This window comes from Antrostomus carolinensis, unplaced genomic scaffold, assembly GCF_000700745.2.
Source record: "Antrostomus carolinensis isolate BGI_N321 unplaced genomic scaffold, ASM70074v2 scaffold10670, whole genome shotgun sequence".
Lineage (NCBI taxonomy): Eukaryota > Metazoa > Chordata > Aves > Caprimulgiformes > Caprimulgidae > Antrostomus > Antrostomus carolinensis.
Window position 1 is genome coordinate 3,305 of NW_010286449.1, and position 13,225 is coordinate 16,529.

Below are 13,225 nucleotides of genomic sequence, written 5' to 3' on the forward strand. Positions count from 1 at the left end.
GTGCTTGTTACCACAGTATATACCTCTGCCTTTGGAATAAATCTGTAATCGTATCTGCAGTTTTTAGGTTCTGAAGATTATTGTGTTTATTAAATGAGAAATCCACCTTTCAGCCATAATTTTTTAAGCTACTGTTCAATAAAATGTTGCACTGAACCAGGTGGGCCTTGTTTCTGCAGTGGTGGCTGCTGGCCTGGAGTAGTCCTCTGGCCCCTCTTGTTCTGAGGCTCCTCAGAGCTTGTAGCAAGGGGTGGGGGGTCACAGAGGAATGGCTGGAGGTTGGCGAGAGGAGGGATGGAGACCCTCGTGAGACAGCATTGCCTCAGACAGAAATGCCTGTGAATCTACAGACATTTAGGCTTCTTGGTAGTGATTTCAGCAACACATGTAATGGTAGAGGCAGTCCCTGGGGGATTTTTAGCAACTTTAATTCCTTTAACTTTCTACTGATGCTCCTGCAGGGACAGTAATGAGTTTGGGTGTGCTCTGGGTCAGTCAGCATCCTTACTCCATAAAGGGATGTTTCAATAATATGGAAAGTAAAAGTCATTCAGAACTAACTTCACCTTTTGTATTTTGCCAGGTTTAAAAAATGACTGAAGATGGCAGTGATGAGACTATATTTATTTGTAAGTATTGGAAAGAAAATTATCTACTTCTCATTGTGTGACTTGTCTACCCAGAATGTTTGAAGTTAAATACTAAAACAGACTATGTTTTTATTTAGAAAAGTATTTATGTAAAGGAAGCTCAAACAGCTTATGGAGGACGAGAGAAAAGCTTGCTCATTTTAACCATATACATTCTCCTAGTTTTGTTGGCGAACACACAAAGACGCCTCTGAATGAGTTAGCAGAACAGCTTCTTCATGGCTGAAGTGAGTGAGATTAGAGGCCTAACAGTAGTCTAAGCCTATATAAACCAAGTTTATATAGCCAGCTTAGCAACCAGGGGTATCTGTGAGGAATTCTGACCTCTAGCCTGTGTTGAAGATCTGTACCTCCACAGGAGGAGGATGTAGGCTTCTTGTTCTTTCTGGACAAAGCCCAGTTTGAGATGCACCAAGTGCCCTGACAAGTCTCATGGCATTAACTAGAAGACCAACTGTATCCTGGGCTGCATCAAGAGAAGTGTGTCCAGCAGGTCGAGGGAGGTGATTCTGCTCCTCTACTTCGCTCTCGTAAGGCCCCACCTGGAGTACTGTGTCCAGTTCTGGAGCCCCCAGCACAAGAGAGACATGGAGCAGCTGGAACAAGTCCAGGGGAGGCCACGAGGATGATCCGAGGGCTGGAGCACCTCTCCTATGAGGACAGGCAGAGAGAGTTGGGGCTGTTCAGCCTGGAGAAGAGAAGGCTCTGGGGAGATCTTATAGCGGCCTTCCAGTACCTGAAGGGGCTACAGGAAAGCTGGGGAGGGACTTTTCATAAGGGCAGTCAATGACAAAACAAGGGGAAATGGCTTTAAGCTGAAAGAGGGGAGGTTTAGATTAGATATTAGGAAAAAGTTCCTCACTGTGAGGGTGGTCAGACACTGGCACAGGTTGCCCAAGGAAGCTGTGGATGCCCCCTCCCTGGAAGTGTTCAAGGCCAAGTTGGATGAGGCTTTGAGCAACCTGGTCTAGTGGAAGGTGTCCCTGCTGATGGCAGGGGTTTGGAACTAGATGGTCTTTAAGGTCCCTTCCAACCCAAGCCATTCTATAGTTCTATGATTAACTGCGTTTTCTTGTGCCCCTGCGGTTATGACTGCGTTTCACGCAGCTCAGCTTTGTGATCTGCTTTCTGCATAACGCTGTGTGCCAGACTGACTCCCACAACCTGGAATCTAAATTCGTGGGGTCGTGGTGTGTGAAGAAAGGCTGCAGCAGCGGTATGCCCAGGGACTGTGGTGGGCAGCGTCCCATGCTTAATGAAGCTTGGCTAGTAGATTTGTTTCCCAGTGGCATACTGGCCCTACAGCCTTTCCTTTGTCACCAGCCTGGACACGCAGGATCTAGTGTTACAGTGGGACAAAAGCTGAGATGTAGAGTCTGCTTACCTGCTTGTATGAGCAGAGAGTGCCCAGGTACTGTGGATCTGATCTGGGAAGGGCAGAATGGAGCACTTGTCTTTGGTGGTGTGGATCCATAGTCATCTACCACAGATGGCTCCACAGTTGCACATTAACCTCATGGCAATTATATTGGAAAGAAGGTTGCACTTTTCTCTCCACCACAGATTCACCAGGTTTCCTTCAAAAACAGTGTTGACTCAATAGGCATTTTTATTGAGTTGCAGATACCAGTGGTGAAGTTGCTTTATCTTTCCCTTTTTAAAAAGACCCCAGTGGAAGCAACAAGGACGGGGATGTGATACCATTCCCTAATTGCACAGATAGAAGGTGTCACACAACATGATTTTTTCCCTTCCAGTGGAGACCATGGTCATTGAATTTCTTGAACTTTCTTATTCTGTCTATAAGTTTTGCCCATGGGATATGAGACTGCTTATGTTCTGAAAAAACAAGTTGCTATAAATGGTGTTGTGCACTCCCGTAGTTAACATCATTAAATATGTATTTCATAAACACAAAAGAGTTTTGGAATATTTTTTATTGAAATCTGTGAATATTATTATTATTTTACCATTTATCCCCATGCTTAGTTGTGTATTTCTCCTGTGGCTATAATCTCTTGAAAGTGTCACATATGGTGAGTGTAACAGCCTTGGGGAACATCTGCTCTGAGGCATCCCTTAGATTTTGAGAGACGTGCTACACAATCTCAGTATCATATTGCCCCTGCTTTGATCATTCATCCGCAGAGGAATGAGAGAAATCCACAGCTTATTCCTGCGTGGCATTTTGGACAGTGCTGTCTGCACCTTGTTGAACCTGTGTAGTGGCAGAAGGTTCAGGTGGTGAATCTTTGCACAACCAGGGGTGCCTCGGTGCAGTTAGAAGATAAGGGGAATGACTAAGTGCTTCCGTTGCCTTTGGCAGCAAAGCCGGTTGAAGAAGCTGTCACTCCAGCTATTCCTTCCTGTCCCCACTGGTCATGACAACCCTTTGTAGATGATAGTCCAGTTCTTTTCAGCAGTCTGGTTTACACATTCCTCTGTGGCTCCTCCATGCTCTCTGGTTTTGGAAAGTTTTATTTAGCCCAGATTATTTCAGCAATATCAAGTGCAGTGTGAGCTACAGGCACAGCTAAGGGGGGTGCTGGTGTGGTGAACAGCCCAGGACAGGGGAGGCCGTTTGGTTGTAAGCCTTAGTTTTGATGCTGGTGCTGTGTGGATAGCACTTGCCTGCTGATCCTTTCCTCTGATACAGCTCTCTGGTGCTGTACAGCAAACTGCACTGGGAAATTCATTCAGCTGGAAAATAAACTGATGGGGAAAGCTGGTTGTTTCGTTCCTTGGTTCACCAGCAGGCAGCACAAACAGCTGTGCAGGAAGCAGCAGCCAGGCTTGGAGGTTGCAGGAGCTGGTACTGCCATTTGTCAAATCTGTGTTGATTTTCACTGCTAAGTTGTTTTTGTTGCCAGAAGAAGAAACAACGTGGAGCTGTGCATTTTCGTTCAGGATCCCTTTTCCATGTCTTAGAAGAAATCCTTTTGTTACTTCATTGGGACAAATACTGGGAGGAAGAGTTTTCCAGTTAGGAGCAGCTTTACTAGGGGTGAGGCATACCCTGGAATTAAATGGATTTTGTCTTGTTCTCATCCCAAACAAGGTGAAACCACCTTCTGCTTTGGAGCCTTACTGGGGTGACCTGACTTGCCCTTGTGAGCATGGAGCTCAGTTGGAAATCGCACTAGAGGAATATAACCCCTGTGTGATGATCTCTTCTTAAGCTGCATCAGCAGCTGAGCAGGCAGGGCAGTTCAACAGCTGTTTTTCACAGTGAAGCAATATATGTACGTTTGAAATCCTGTTAAGTTGGCTTATTTTAGAAAACCTCAAATGGTTCCTGAAAATTGTTTCATAGGAACCATTCAGTTCTGGGTAATTTAACAGCCACTTAAACTAAATGTTAATTTAGGTAAGCTGACAGTGAATTAGGAAGTGGCCAAAGTGCATTGTGCACCCAGCTGACTTGTTTGGAAAGGCACCCGAAGGTATCTTAGAGGTGTCTCTCCCTGTGCTGTGGGTGAGGACCGTGAGTGGGCCAGGTGAGGCTGTGGGCAGAGCTGGGCTCCCACCACGTGCTGGTGCCCTGCTGAGGCCCATGCCAGTTGTGCTGCTGGTTCTGGGCTTTTGCCTCCTGTTGCCAAAAAGATCACGCTACCCAAGCTGTTTCTAAAAGCCTGGGTTCTGGTGAAGGTAGAGGATGTGGCTTTTTTTAGCCACTAGGTGTTAAGGCAATTTATCTGAAGAACAATGTCATCTTTAAGCAGAATATTTACTCTGGGTGTTATGCAATTATTTTCCTTTGAGAGAGAATTTAAACAATTGCCTTCTGATAGTCCTGATCACAGTGTGTTATCTCATTTACACAGGTACCAGCTATCAACTAGATATTCAATTATACAGGTTCTTTTAAGCAATACAAATAAACATCTGCCTTTATATATATGTATTTTACTTGGTGCTAGATTTTGTATTTGGCTCTTGAAAGAAGGAGACATCTGTCTTACACAAGTGTTTTCCATCAACCTTTCTGTATGCTGTCTGCTTCCTTGCAGGGTGCGAGGACTGTGGGCAGTACCATGATTCAGAGTGTCCTGAACTGGGCCCAGTGGTGACAGTCAAAGACTCCTTTGTGTTGAGCAGGGCAAGGTAAGGAACATTTGTGTTAGTTCTGACTAACCCAACACCCAAGTTAGTTCTTTGAAGCATATTTACTGTTTAATGGATGTCACACTGACAGCTGAAAAGTGAAGTCCCAATCTATGGAAAGCACATGGCCTTGATTAAATAGAAAAATTGATGCACACACTTAAGTGCTCTACTGAATTGAAGCCAAAAAATAACTTGTTGCTCATCAGGACTTGCCTTCTTTGCTGAGGTTTCTGGCAAAAAGTCATCTAGTGCCAGATGCACTGGTGCCTTCTGTCTTGGTTGAGTACCTGTAACATTTCCCCCCCCTCAGATATACTTTATTAGTTTCAGAAAAGTATGAGGATTTCTCATTCATATGAATGGTTGTATCCTCTTGCTTGGTATAACCTCAGTAGCTTCTCCACTGAGAAACAAAACAAGTTGTTGTTGTTATTATTGTGAGTCTTTATGAATTATTAGGGGTAATGCTTCTGTCAGAAAATCTGACAGCACAGTAGAAACATTTGTGCTTGCCAAAATAAACAAATAGACCACATATAATTAGGAGAAAACAACAGCAAGTAGTTATTTTTACAGAGAAAGGCAATTGGGCATTGTCAGCAAAATACATGTTAAGGTGTAAAAGTTAAGGCTAAAGAGAAGAAACAACTATTGTGAAGATGACAATACAAATCCAAAAAGGGAAGAAGGTTCCAATGGCTTCATGTATTCTATAAAGTGCTGAGGGCTTCCATATTTCTTCTTGGGAAGTCACGGACAGAAAACATGAGCACGTGGGCAGCAGGTCGGACACATGCTGGCTATGCAGGCCGTGCTGTGTATTCCCAGGATCATTTTGTAACAAACGCTGAGTGTGCTGGGTCTGCCATGTGGGTGCTGTGACCCCTCTCTGCCTGGGCAGGAGGCTCTTGATGTCCCCCAGTGTACGTTGGCTGCACGTGTGCTCCAGCTGTAGCTGTTCTTCTGGGCCTTCTTAGGAAAGGAAGCTCCCTGGAGCTCCTGCCAGGCACAGCATTCCTGTGTCTGGAAACTTGCAGGGGATGAACTCCTGCAACAAGTGTTAGTGGGGACTACTGTCTTAACAGCCCTGACACTAGAGGTGCTTTGTTCTTGAGGGTAATTTCAAAATGCCCTTGGGAATAATAGTATAACTGGTGATGAAGATGCTTTTCTTATACATGGAAACTGGGCAGTGCAGTAAGTCTTTAGCCCGATTTAATGACAAGTTAAACTATTATTTCTTACTTTTTATCTTTTTTTCTTTTTTTTTGCCTTGCAATTTAGTGCTCTTATTTATTTGTGCAGTGGAGAATTACTATAGTGTCCAGATGTTCCAACTGTGAACATTTGCAAATATGGTGCCTGCACTGGTTATCAGCCTTTCTTAACGTGCAGATGCGTGCGTGCTCCCTAGTGGAAGTGTGGGATGCTGGATAGTGGAATTGAAAGCAGAGTTTAAAAATGGCCATGTTATGGAAAAATGTATTTATTTTCCTAAAGAGTTTACAGCTGAAAACAGGTAAGATAAGAAAGAGAAAGAAGAAATATAATTGCAGCCTTTATTTTACATCTGGGGAACAGTAGTTGAGAGAGTGAGTTTTCTGAGGTTGAGGGCAAGTTTAACCACAAACTGGATGTGAATCTCTTTAAAAACCAGTCTAGTTGCTTAACCACATGGTCATTGTTTCCTCTGTCCTACTGAAAAGGTAAAATGGGTGCTTTATGGTTAGAAAAGAAGTGTCAAGAGATATCTCCTGAACTTCACTGTCTCTGACATTGCATATTCTGTTATGAAAACTGAAAACATTTTTTCAGCTCATTTGCTTATCACTGTGATTGCAATATTTGTATTCTCTACATCTAGACAGGAAAGCGCATCTGCCAGTGTCAATGTCTATAGAGTAGTTGGTAGCCTGTTTGATTGTTTTTAGCTTTTCATCCATTAGCAAAGACCTGAAAAAACAGGGTTGTGTTTGGTGTCTGTAAAACCAATATGGTGGTTCCAGTCATATGATTGTTTTGGAAAATGTTCTCTATGTATTCCGTGTAGTAACAATACTTACTACATACAGTTCTCAGAAGCTTGTTTGGTAAATGAGAGAGGCTGAGAGCAGAGAAGCACCTGTGATCACTGTATCAGTGTTTGTGATACGGGAGCTAGAAGACAGAAGGGAAGCTTCCAGGGCTTTCATCTTGTGGGCTATGATCTACATAAGTATATAAGGTGTTAATTTGAGGAGGGATATAGGTTATTTTTTAAAATAAGCATAACTAAACATCTGCAGAGTCCTGGGAAAATTAATTTTAGAGTAGGTCTCAGGATGTTCCAGTCAGAACTAACATCCAGGCTGAACCTGGATTTTTCCTAATTTTTTGTTTTTATGCCTATTATCTCTTCTCCTCTTGCCATGAGCCCTTGGGAGGAACCTGACTCCTCTGTCTCAGTGACATCCTTGTAGGTGTGCACAGGTGGCTGTTTGGGCCCCCAGAGCAATCTCTTCCCTGGGCTGATCAAGCTCTGCTTCCCCAGCCTCTCCTCACAGGGTGACTACTCTAGCCCTTGACCATCCTAGTGGTCCTCCCTAGAGATCACTTCAGTTTGTCAATGTCCTTCCCTTGCAGGGAGCTCAAAACAGGAGGCAATAGATAGGCAGGATCTAGCAAGTGCAGAGTGGAGGGGGACAACCACTTACCTCAGTCTGTTGACTGCTCCTGTTCATACCATCTAGGATGTGTTTGGCCCCCTTTGTTGCTGGGACATGCTATGGCCTCATGTCCAGCTTGCTGTCCATTGCCACCGCCAGAGTCTTTGTCCCTGGTGATGGTACTGGCTGGGGTTCTTCTTCATTCCCAGGTGCAGGACTTTGCGCTTTTCCTGGGAATTTCATGTGGTTCCTGTTGGTGTATTTCTCCAGGCTACCCAGGTCCCTCTGGATTGCAATCCTGCTTTCAGGTGTAGGGACTGTGCCCCCCGGTTAGTGTGATCTGCAGACTGGATGAGAGTGCACTTCATTGCCCCTTGTAGGTCATCTGTAAAGATGTTAAACAGTACAGGTCCCAGCACAGACCTCTGTGGTACCTCAGTTGTTGTGGCCTCCAGGTAAAGAACCATTGATCATGACCATCTAAGTCTGACCACCCAACAAGTTATTTAGTCTCATAGTTGTGTACCCAACCAGACCGTAACATCCCAGCTTGGATACAGAGATAGTGTTGAAAGCCTTACTGAAATCAAGGGAAATGGCATCCACTGCTCTTCCCTCATCCACAAACCTGGTCATTTTATCCTGGAAGGCAAACGGTTTGTCAGGTATGAGTTGCCCTTAATCAATCCATGGTGACTGTTTCCAGTCACCTTCTCCTGACGTGCCCATAAATGCCTTCCAAAAGGTCTTGTTCCATTATTTTCACAGGGACTGAAGTGAGGCTGACCAACCTGTAGTTCCTTGTATCATCCTTTTGGTCTTTTTTGAAGATGGGCGCAACATTTGTCTTTTTTCAGTCATCAGACACCTCTCCTGATGCCCATGACCTTTCTGAGATGATAGAGAGTAGTCTCACTATGGTATTGGTCTGCTTTGTCAGCACCCTCAGATGCAGCCTGTCAGGTCTCCGGACTTACATGGGTTGAGCTTTCTCAAGTGATCACTGATTTGGCCCTCCTCCACTGCTGGTAGCTGTTCTCTGTTTATTTGTAAATCATCATGGAAGTTAGGGTGTTTCGGTCAGAAAACTTTGCTGTCACTGGAGACTGGAGAAATAGATGTTGTCTTCTTTCTTCCATGGGTTCCTGCAGTGTTGTCCTGTGTGTAACTGTGGGTTTTTTTCTCAATTCTCTCTTCAATTTTTAGATCATCTCTGCCTTCTAATTTGGAGATAAGACAATTGGAAGATGGGACTGAAGGAGTGTTTGCTCTGACTCAGCTAGTGAAACGTACCCAGTTTGGCCCATTTGAATCCAAGAGAGTTGCCAAGCTGGAAAAAGAATCCGTTTTTCCCCTCAAGGTAAGACACAGCACATGAAAAGCAATAACAAGGCATCAGTTTTACCCGTGATGATTTTATGCTGTTGAACACTATGGAAGAAAAATGTGTGTAGGGGGGTTATTTGGGACATCTTTTAGGCATGCCCTGTAACGAACTAGCTAAACAAGCATTCTCTGGGCAAGATGCAGAAGAACCAAACTAGAGGTTTGTTGTGCATGTTTGAAGTGAACATTCTTATAGCAGATAGAGACAGGATACAGTTAGCAAAACTGCTTGTCTTTTACCTGCTTCATGTGATTATGCAAGAGGGACAATTACTATGGCAGTTCACTTCTGGTGTTTTGATGAATCTCTTCAAATTGGTTGTATTTGGTTTATGGAACATGCAGAATAAATATTTTTTTTTTGTTTGCATTTGTTTTATTCTTCTCTTGACAAGTTTGGTTAGGAAAAATGCTATGATAAAAATTGAATTCAGTCTTAGTTTTCAGCAATACCTAATTCAGAAGTAAAGATTTAGAAATGTGCCTGGGGCTGTTGGATGTTTCACAGCATGCTGTTAGGATTCCCATCCATTCTCCTGTATTCAGTCATTCAAATTTTGTAAGAACTGGTGGCTATAGCAAGAATTCTTAGGATAGAAGTTCACTTTGTTCCTATCCTGCCCCAGTAGTCTGTCTCAGACTTACTCATCTGAAGGTGTGACTGATATATGAAACATGCCTGATGCAAGCATTGAGGTTCGCTTTATCTCTGATGTACATTGAATGGAAACCCTTGTAAAAGCAGGAAATAAAAATTCTTCCAAACTTTGTATTATTGGATAGGGTTTGTTATATCCATATTTTGCTTGACAGGTGTTCCAGAAGGATGGGCCCCTGGTATATTTTGACACCTCCAACGAAGATGATTGCAACTGGATGATGATGGTGCGACCAGCCACCGAATATGAGCATCAAAACTTAACTGCCTTCCAGCATGACAATGATATTTACTTCACCACCTCCCGGGACATCCCACCAGGAACTGAGCTGCGAGTGTGGTATGCAGCTTTTTACGCCAAAAAAATGGAAAAGCCAGTGCTGAAGCAGGTCACTAGTATTGCCAATGGTATGTGTGGGGGCCTTTCTTCCTTCCTAAGGGCCCAGTCCTGATAGGGACTGATAGTCCCCTACTGTTGTAGTTGACAGTGCTGTTTGTCAAATAGACTCTGAGTGTGCAGAGTCAGGCTAACCTGCATATGTTGTTGCCTTACAAGAAGAAAGCATAGATTCTTCACCATGATATACCTGAGTTTTGAAAACGAATGGCCTAGTTGATGATCAGCCTCTTCAGAGTGAACAAACTGGATAAGTAGTTCTTAACTAAAGAATTGGTGGTTGCATCCAAAACATTTCTGGGTAGAAGAGCAAAGGAACCCAAGTGTGAGTCTAAACATATATGCAGATTTGCTCAAGAAGCCATTCTTTTTCAGTTGTCTGTGAAAATGATTTGGTTTTGCTCAGAACTGTTATACAGTTCTAAAAAACTACTTCTGTCTTATGCAGCTTTACATGGGACCCACTAGAATAAGATAAGCTCAAGAGTGCACTGCCATTCCATGTGATTGCTTGTGCATTGGCAAAACAAGGCAGCAGATATTTTAGAATCTGAATTAGAATTATTGCCAGAAGTCTTTTGTTCCTCCCCTTCATTTTCCTCTACTTTTGCATTTCTACTGCTAAAAGACATGATCCTTTAGGATTGCAAGGGCATTTTCTTTCTACTCTTGAGTTGGGAATGAACACCTGAATGGTATTACTGCTACACTGAGTATAATTTGGGGAGAGTCCATTGCCATCAGCATGCTTTATGGCTGATTTTGATGGTAAGCACGGTCTCAAATGCTGCAGCTGAATCAATGCAGTGAACAGGTTTCTGAATTCTAAGATGTTTCCAGTTGGTATTAACTGAGAGGTTTCATCTTTTTCCCCTCTAATTTAACTTGGTTTTGTATTTTTGTGTGCATATGGGTACTTAAAAATATTGTTTAGTTACGTTCTGCTTGCTCTGTTCAACACTTTCACTCAGCACTCCAGAATATGAAAGGCACATTGGGTGAGATTCAGTCATAAGAATGTCCTGGTTAGGATTTTACATGAGGTTGTTTTTTGCAGGCCTGCTACAGGGCAAAACTTTCTGACTGTGTTTACTGCCCTTAGCACAGAGCAAGAGAATCAAAGGGTCTGGAAAGTAAAGAAAAGGAACTGTTTTTCCTCTTCACAGATATATGCTTGGTAGTGATGGAATCTGATAAAGAGGGGAATAAAATATCTTCAAAACCTTCGTCTGCTGTCTTGCCCCATAAAAAACCAAAGAAATCCAGCATACCAGCAGCTGATCCAGCAGGTATGCAAAATTACAGTATTTTTAAGGGAGATGGAGGACAGATATAGAGCTAAAGAGCTGTTAGGTGTACCACTGCTATGCAGGTAGTGTGGTTATATAACTTTCAGCAAATATCAATTTCGAGAGGATTTGAAAGTTTGGATTTTTCTTATTATTTTAATGGGCATGACTCTTACAATACATATGCAGGTTAAAAAGTGACAGAGAGGCCAATAAACCTTTAGGCAGATGATTTTCATGAAAACCACAACTCCTTCTGACTTTGGAGGTGGTTAATGTTGGGCTGGGGACAATTCTGAATAAAATCTTTAGACGCTCTGTGCAAAGAGTAATAGTTCAAATGATCAGGTTCTAGAAGAAAACGTGAGACTGAGTAAATGTAAGAGTGCATTGGAAATGACAAGTGCATTGGCCATCCTCAAATTACAATAATACCAGAAGCCTATTAGAGTTTAGACTGCAATTGATTACAGGAACTCAAATTTAGATAAATTTATAAGCAATACAGGTGCTCTTGGCAAAGCACATAGGGCTCAGGAAATAACTGGTGGTGTCATAATCATAGAATCATAGAATGGTTTGGATTGGAAGGGACCTTAAAGATCATCTAGTTCCAATCCCCCTGCCATCAGCAGGGACACCTTCCACTAGACCAGGTTGCTCAAAGCCTCATCCAGCCTGGCCTTGAACACTTCCAGGGAGGGGGCATCCACAGCTTCTCTGGGCAACCTGTTCCAGTGTCTGACCACCCTCACAGTGAAAAACTTCTTCCTAATATCTAATCTAAACCTCCCCTCTTTCAGTTTAAACCCATTTCCCCTTGTTTTGTCATTAGCTGTCCTTAGGAAAAGTCCTTCCCCAGCTTTCTTGTAGGCCCCATAAGGAATTCAGTCTCCGAGGTTGATTATGAAGCAATGGCTCCCTCACCCTGTAATCTCTGATAAGTGGAACAAATTACATTAAGAACCCACTTAACACAAATTGCCATGTCTAAAAGTAAACTCAGAGTACCTAGTATGGAGATCAGGATCAAAAGACAACTGTTCTGTGTCTGTTCTTTTAAAAGGTTACTTTGCTAAATTTTGCCTGCTAAAAGTAACCAGGAGGAGGAGAGTTGTTGCAGATGTGTACAGAGCAATTCATCAGAAGATCCATTCATTTAACTTGGATACTGTCACAGCTAAAACATGAAGTTGACTGGGGAGTTGTCTTTCAGTTTGGCATCATTGATTTTTCTGGTGGTATTTATTACAGCATGGATGAGATCACACCTCTGTAGTGCAGAATGTTGAATGTAGTTTGTAGCAGGGACCAACCTGTGCCTCAGAGACTATCTTTTATTTTGGTTTAAGAGCCAACAGTGAAAGGAGGAAGTCAGCTTATTGTCCCATTACAGACGGGGTCCTCAGGCAGGGACAGATTAAGTGACTTGCTAACAATCGTACAGGAAATCTGTGGCAGAAACTGAGGTACAGTTTGAATCTCCTGTGCTGCCATTCACTTAAACTAATTTCAGTGTCATCCTCCTCCTCTGATGGAGTCTTGTAGACTGTGCAATATTCAGCTTTGTGTGTACCAAAAAGAAATCTCTGAACCAGCCCAGATTTATCAGATTCTCTTGACAAGTTCAGACGTGTCATACAAGGACTAAAAGATAATGGACTGTGAACAGAGTAACCTTTTTCCTCTTTCTTTTCATTCCAGTTCCATTTTTCCCCTAATTTCTGCTTTATTTTCTTTATCTAGCATGAGCTGATATGTTAAATAAAACATGAGAATGGTGGTTTCATAGAACACCTAATTAATGAAACTGCTCAAAACTAGGTTTTCATTATCCTCACGCTTACTTCTGTTAATTGAAATATTCTTACTCTGCAATGCTCTTCACAGAGCAAGGAGGCTTCTCCTGATTCTGTCCTCAGCTGACCCAGAAGAGGACTGGTGACCACAGTTTAAAGGTGCTAAAAATTGCTTTATATTGTGCGTTTGATAATCCCAGTTCTTTAGAAAGTGATAAAGGGACTCTCTACAAGAGCACTGATATTCTCTCCTGGCATCGTTTAGTTTCTGTTCTGACTTCTCATCTGTTCTGA

The 13,225-nt window shown here is 42.8% G+C and overlaps 1 protein-coding gene across 1 annotated transcript in view; it reads left to right on the forward strand.

Moving 5' to 3' along the window:
• Window positions 1–592: 592 nt before the first annotated feature.
• The window catches only part of PRDM15 (PR/SET domain 15), a gene marked incomplete at its 3' end in the record, with an annotated part of 28,034 nt that continues 15,401 nt past the window's right edge, over window positions 593–13,225 (forward strand). Inside the window, exons 1-5 of the mRNA XM_010170615.1 lie at window positions 593–629; window positions 4,661–4,754; window positions 8,609–8,762; window positions 9,602–9,854; window positions 11,010–11,132. Of these exons, the coding sequence (XP_010168917.1) occupies window positions 593–629; window positions 4,661–4,754; window positions 8,609–8,762; window positions 9,602–9,854; window positions 11,010–11,132 (661 nt within the window). The remainder of the gene's footprint in view (window positions 630–4,660; window positions 4,755–8,608; window positions 8,763–9,601; window positions 9,855–11,009; window positions 11,133–13,225) is intronic.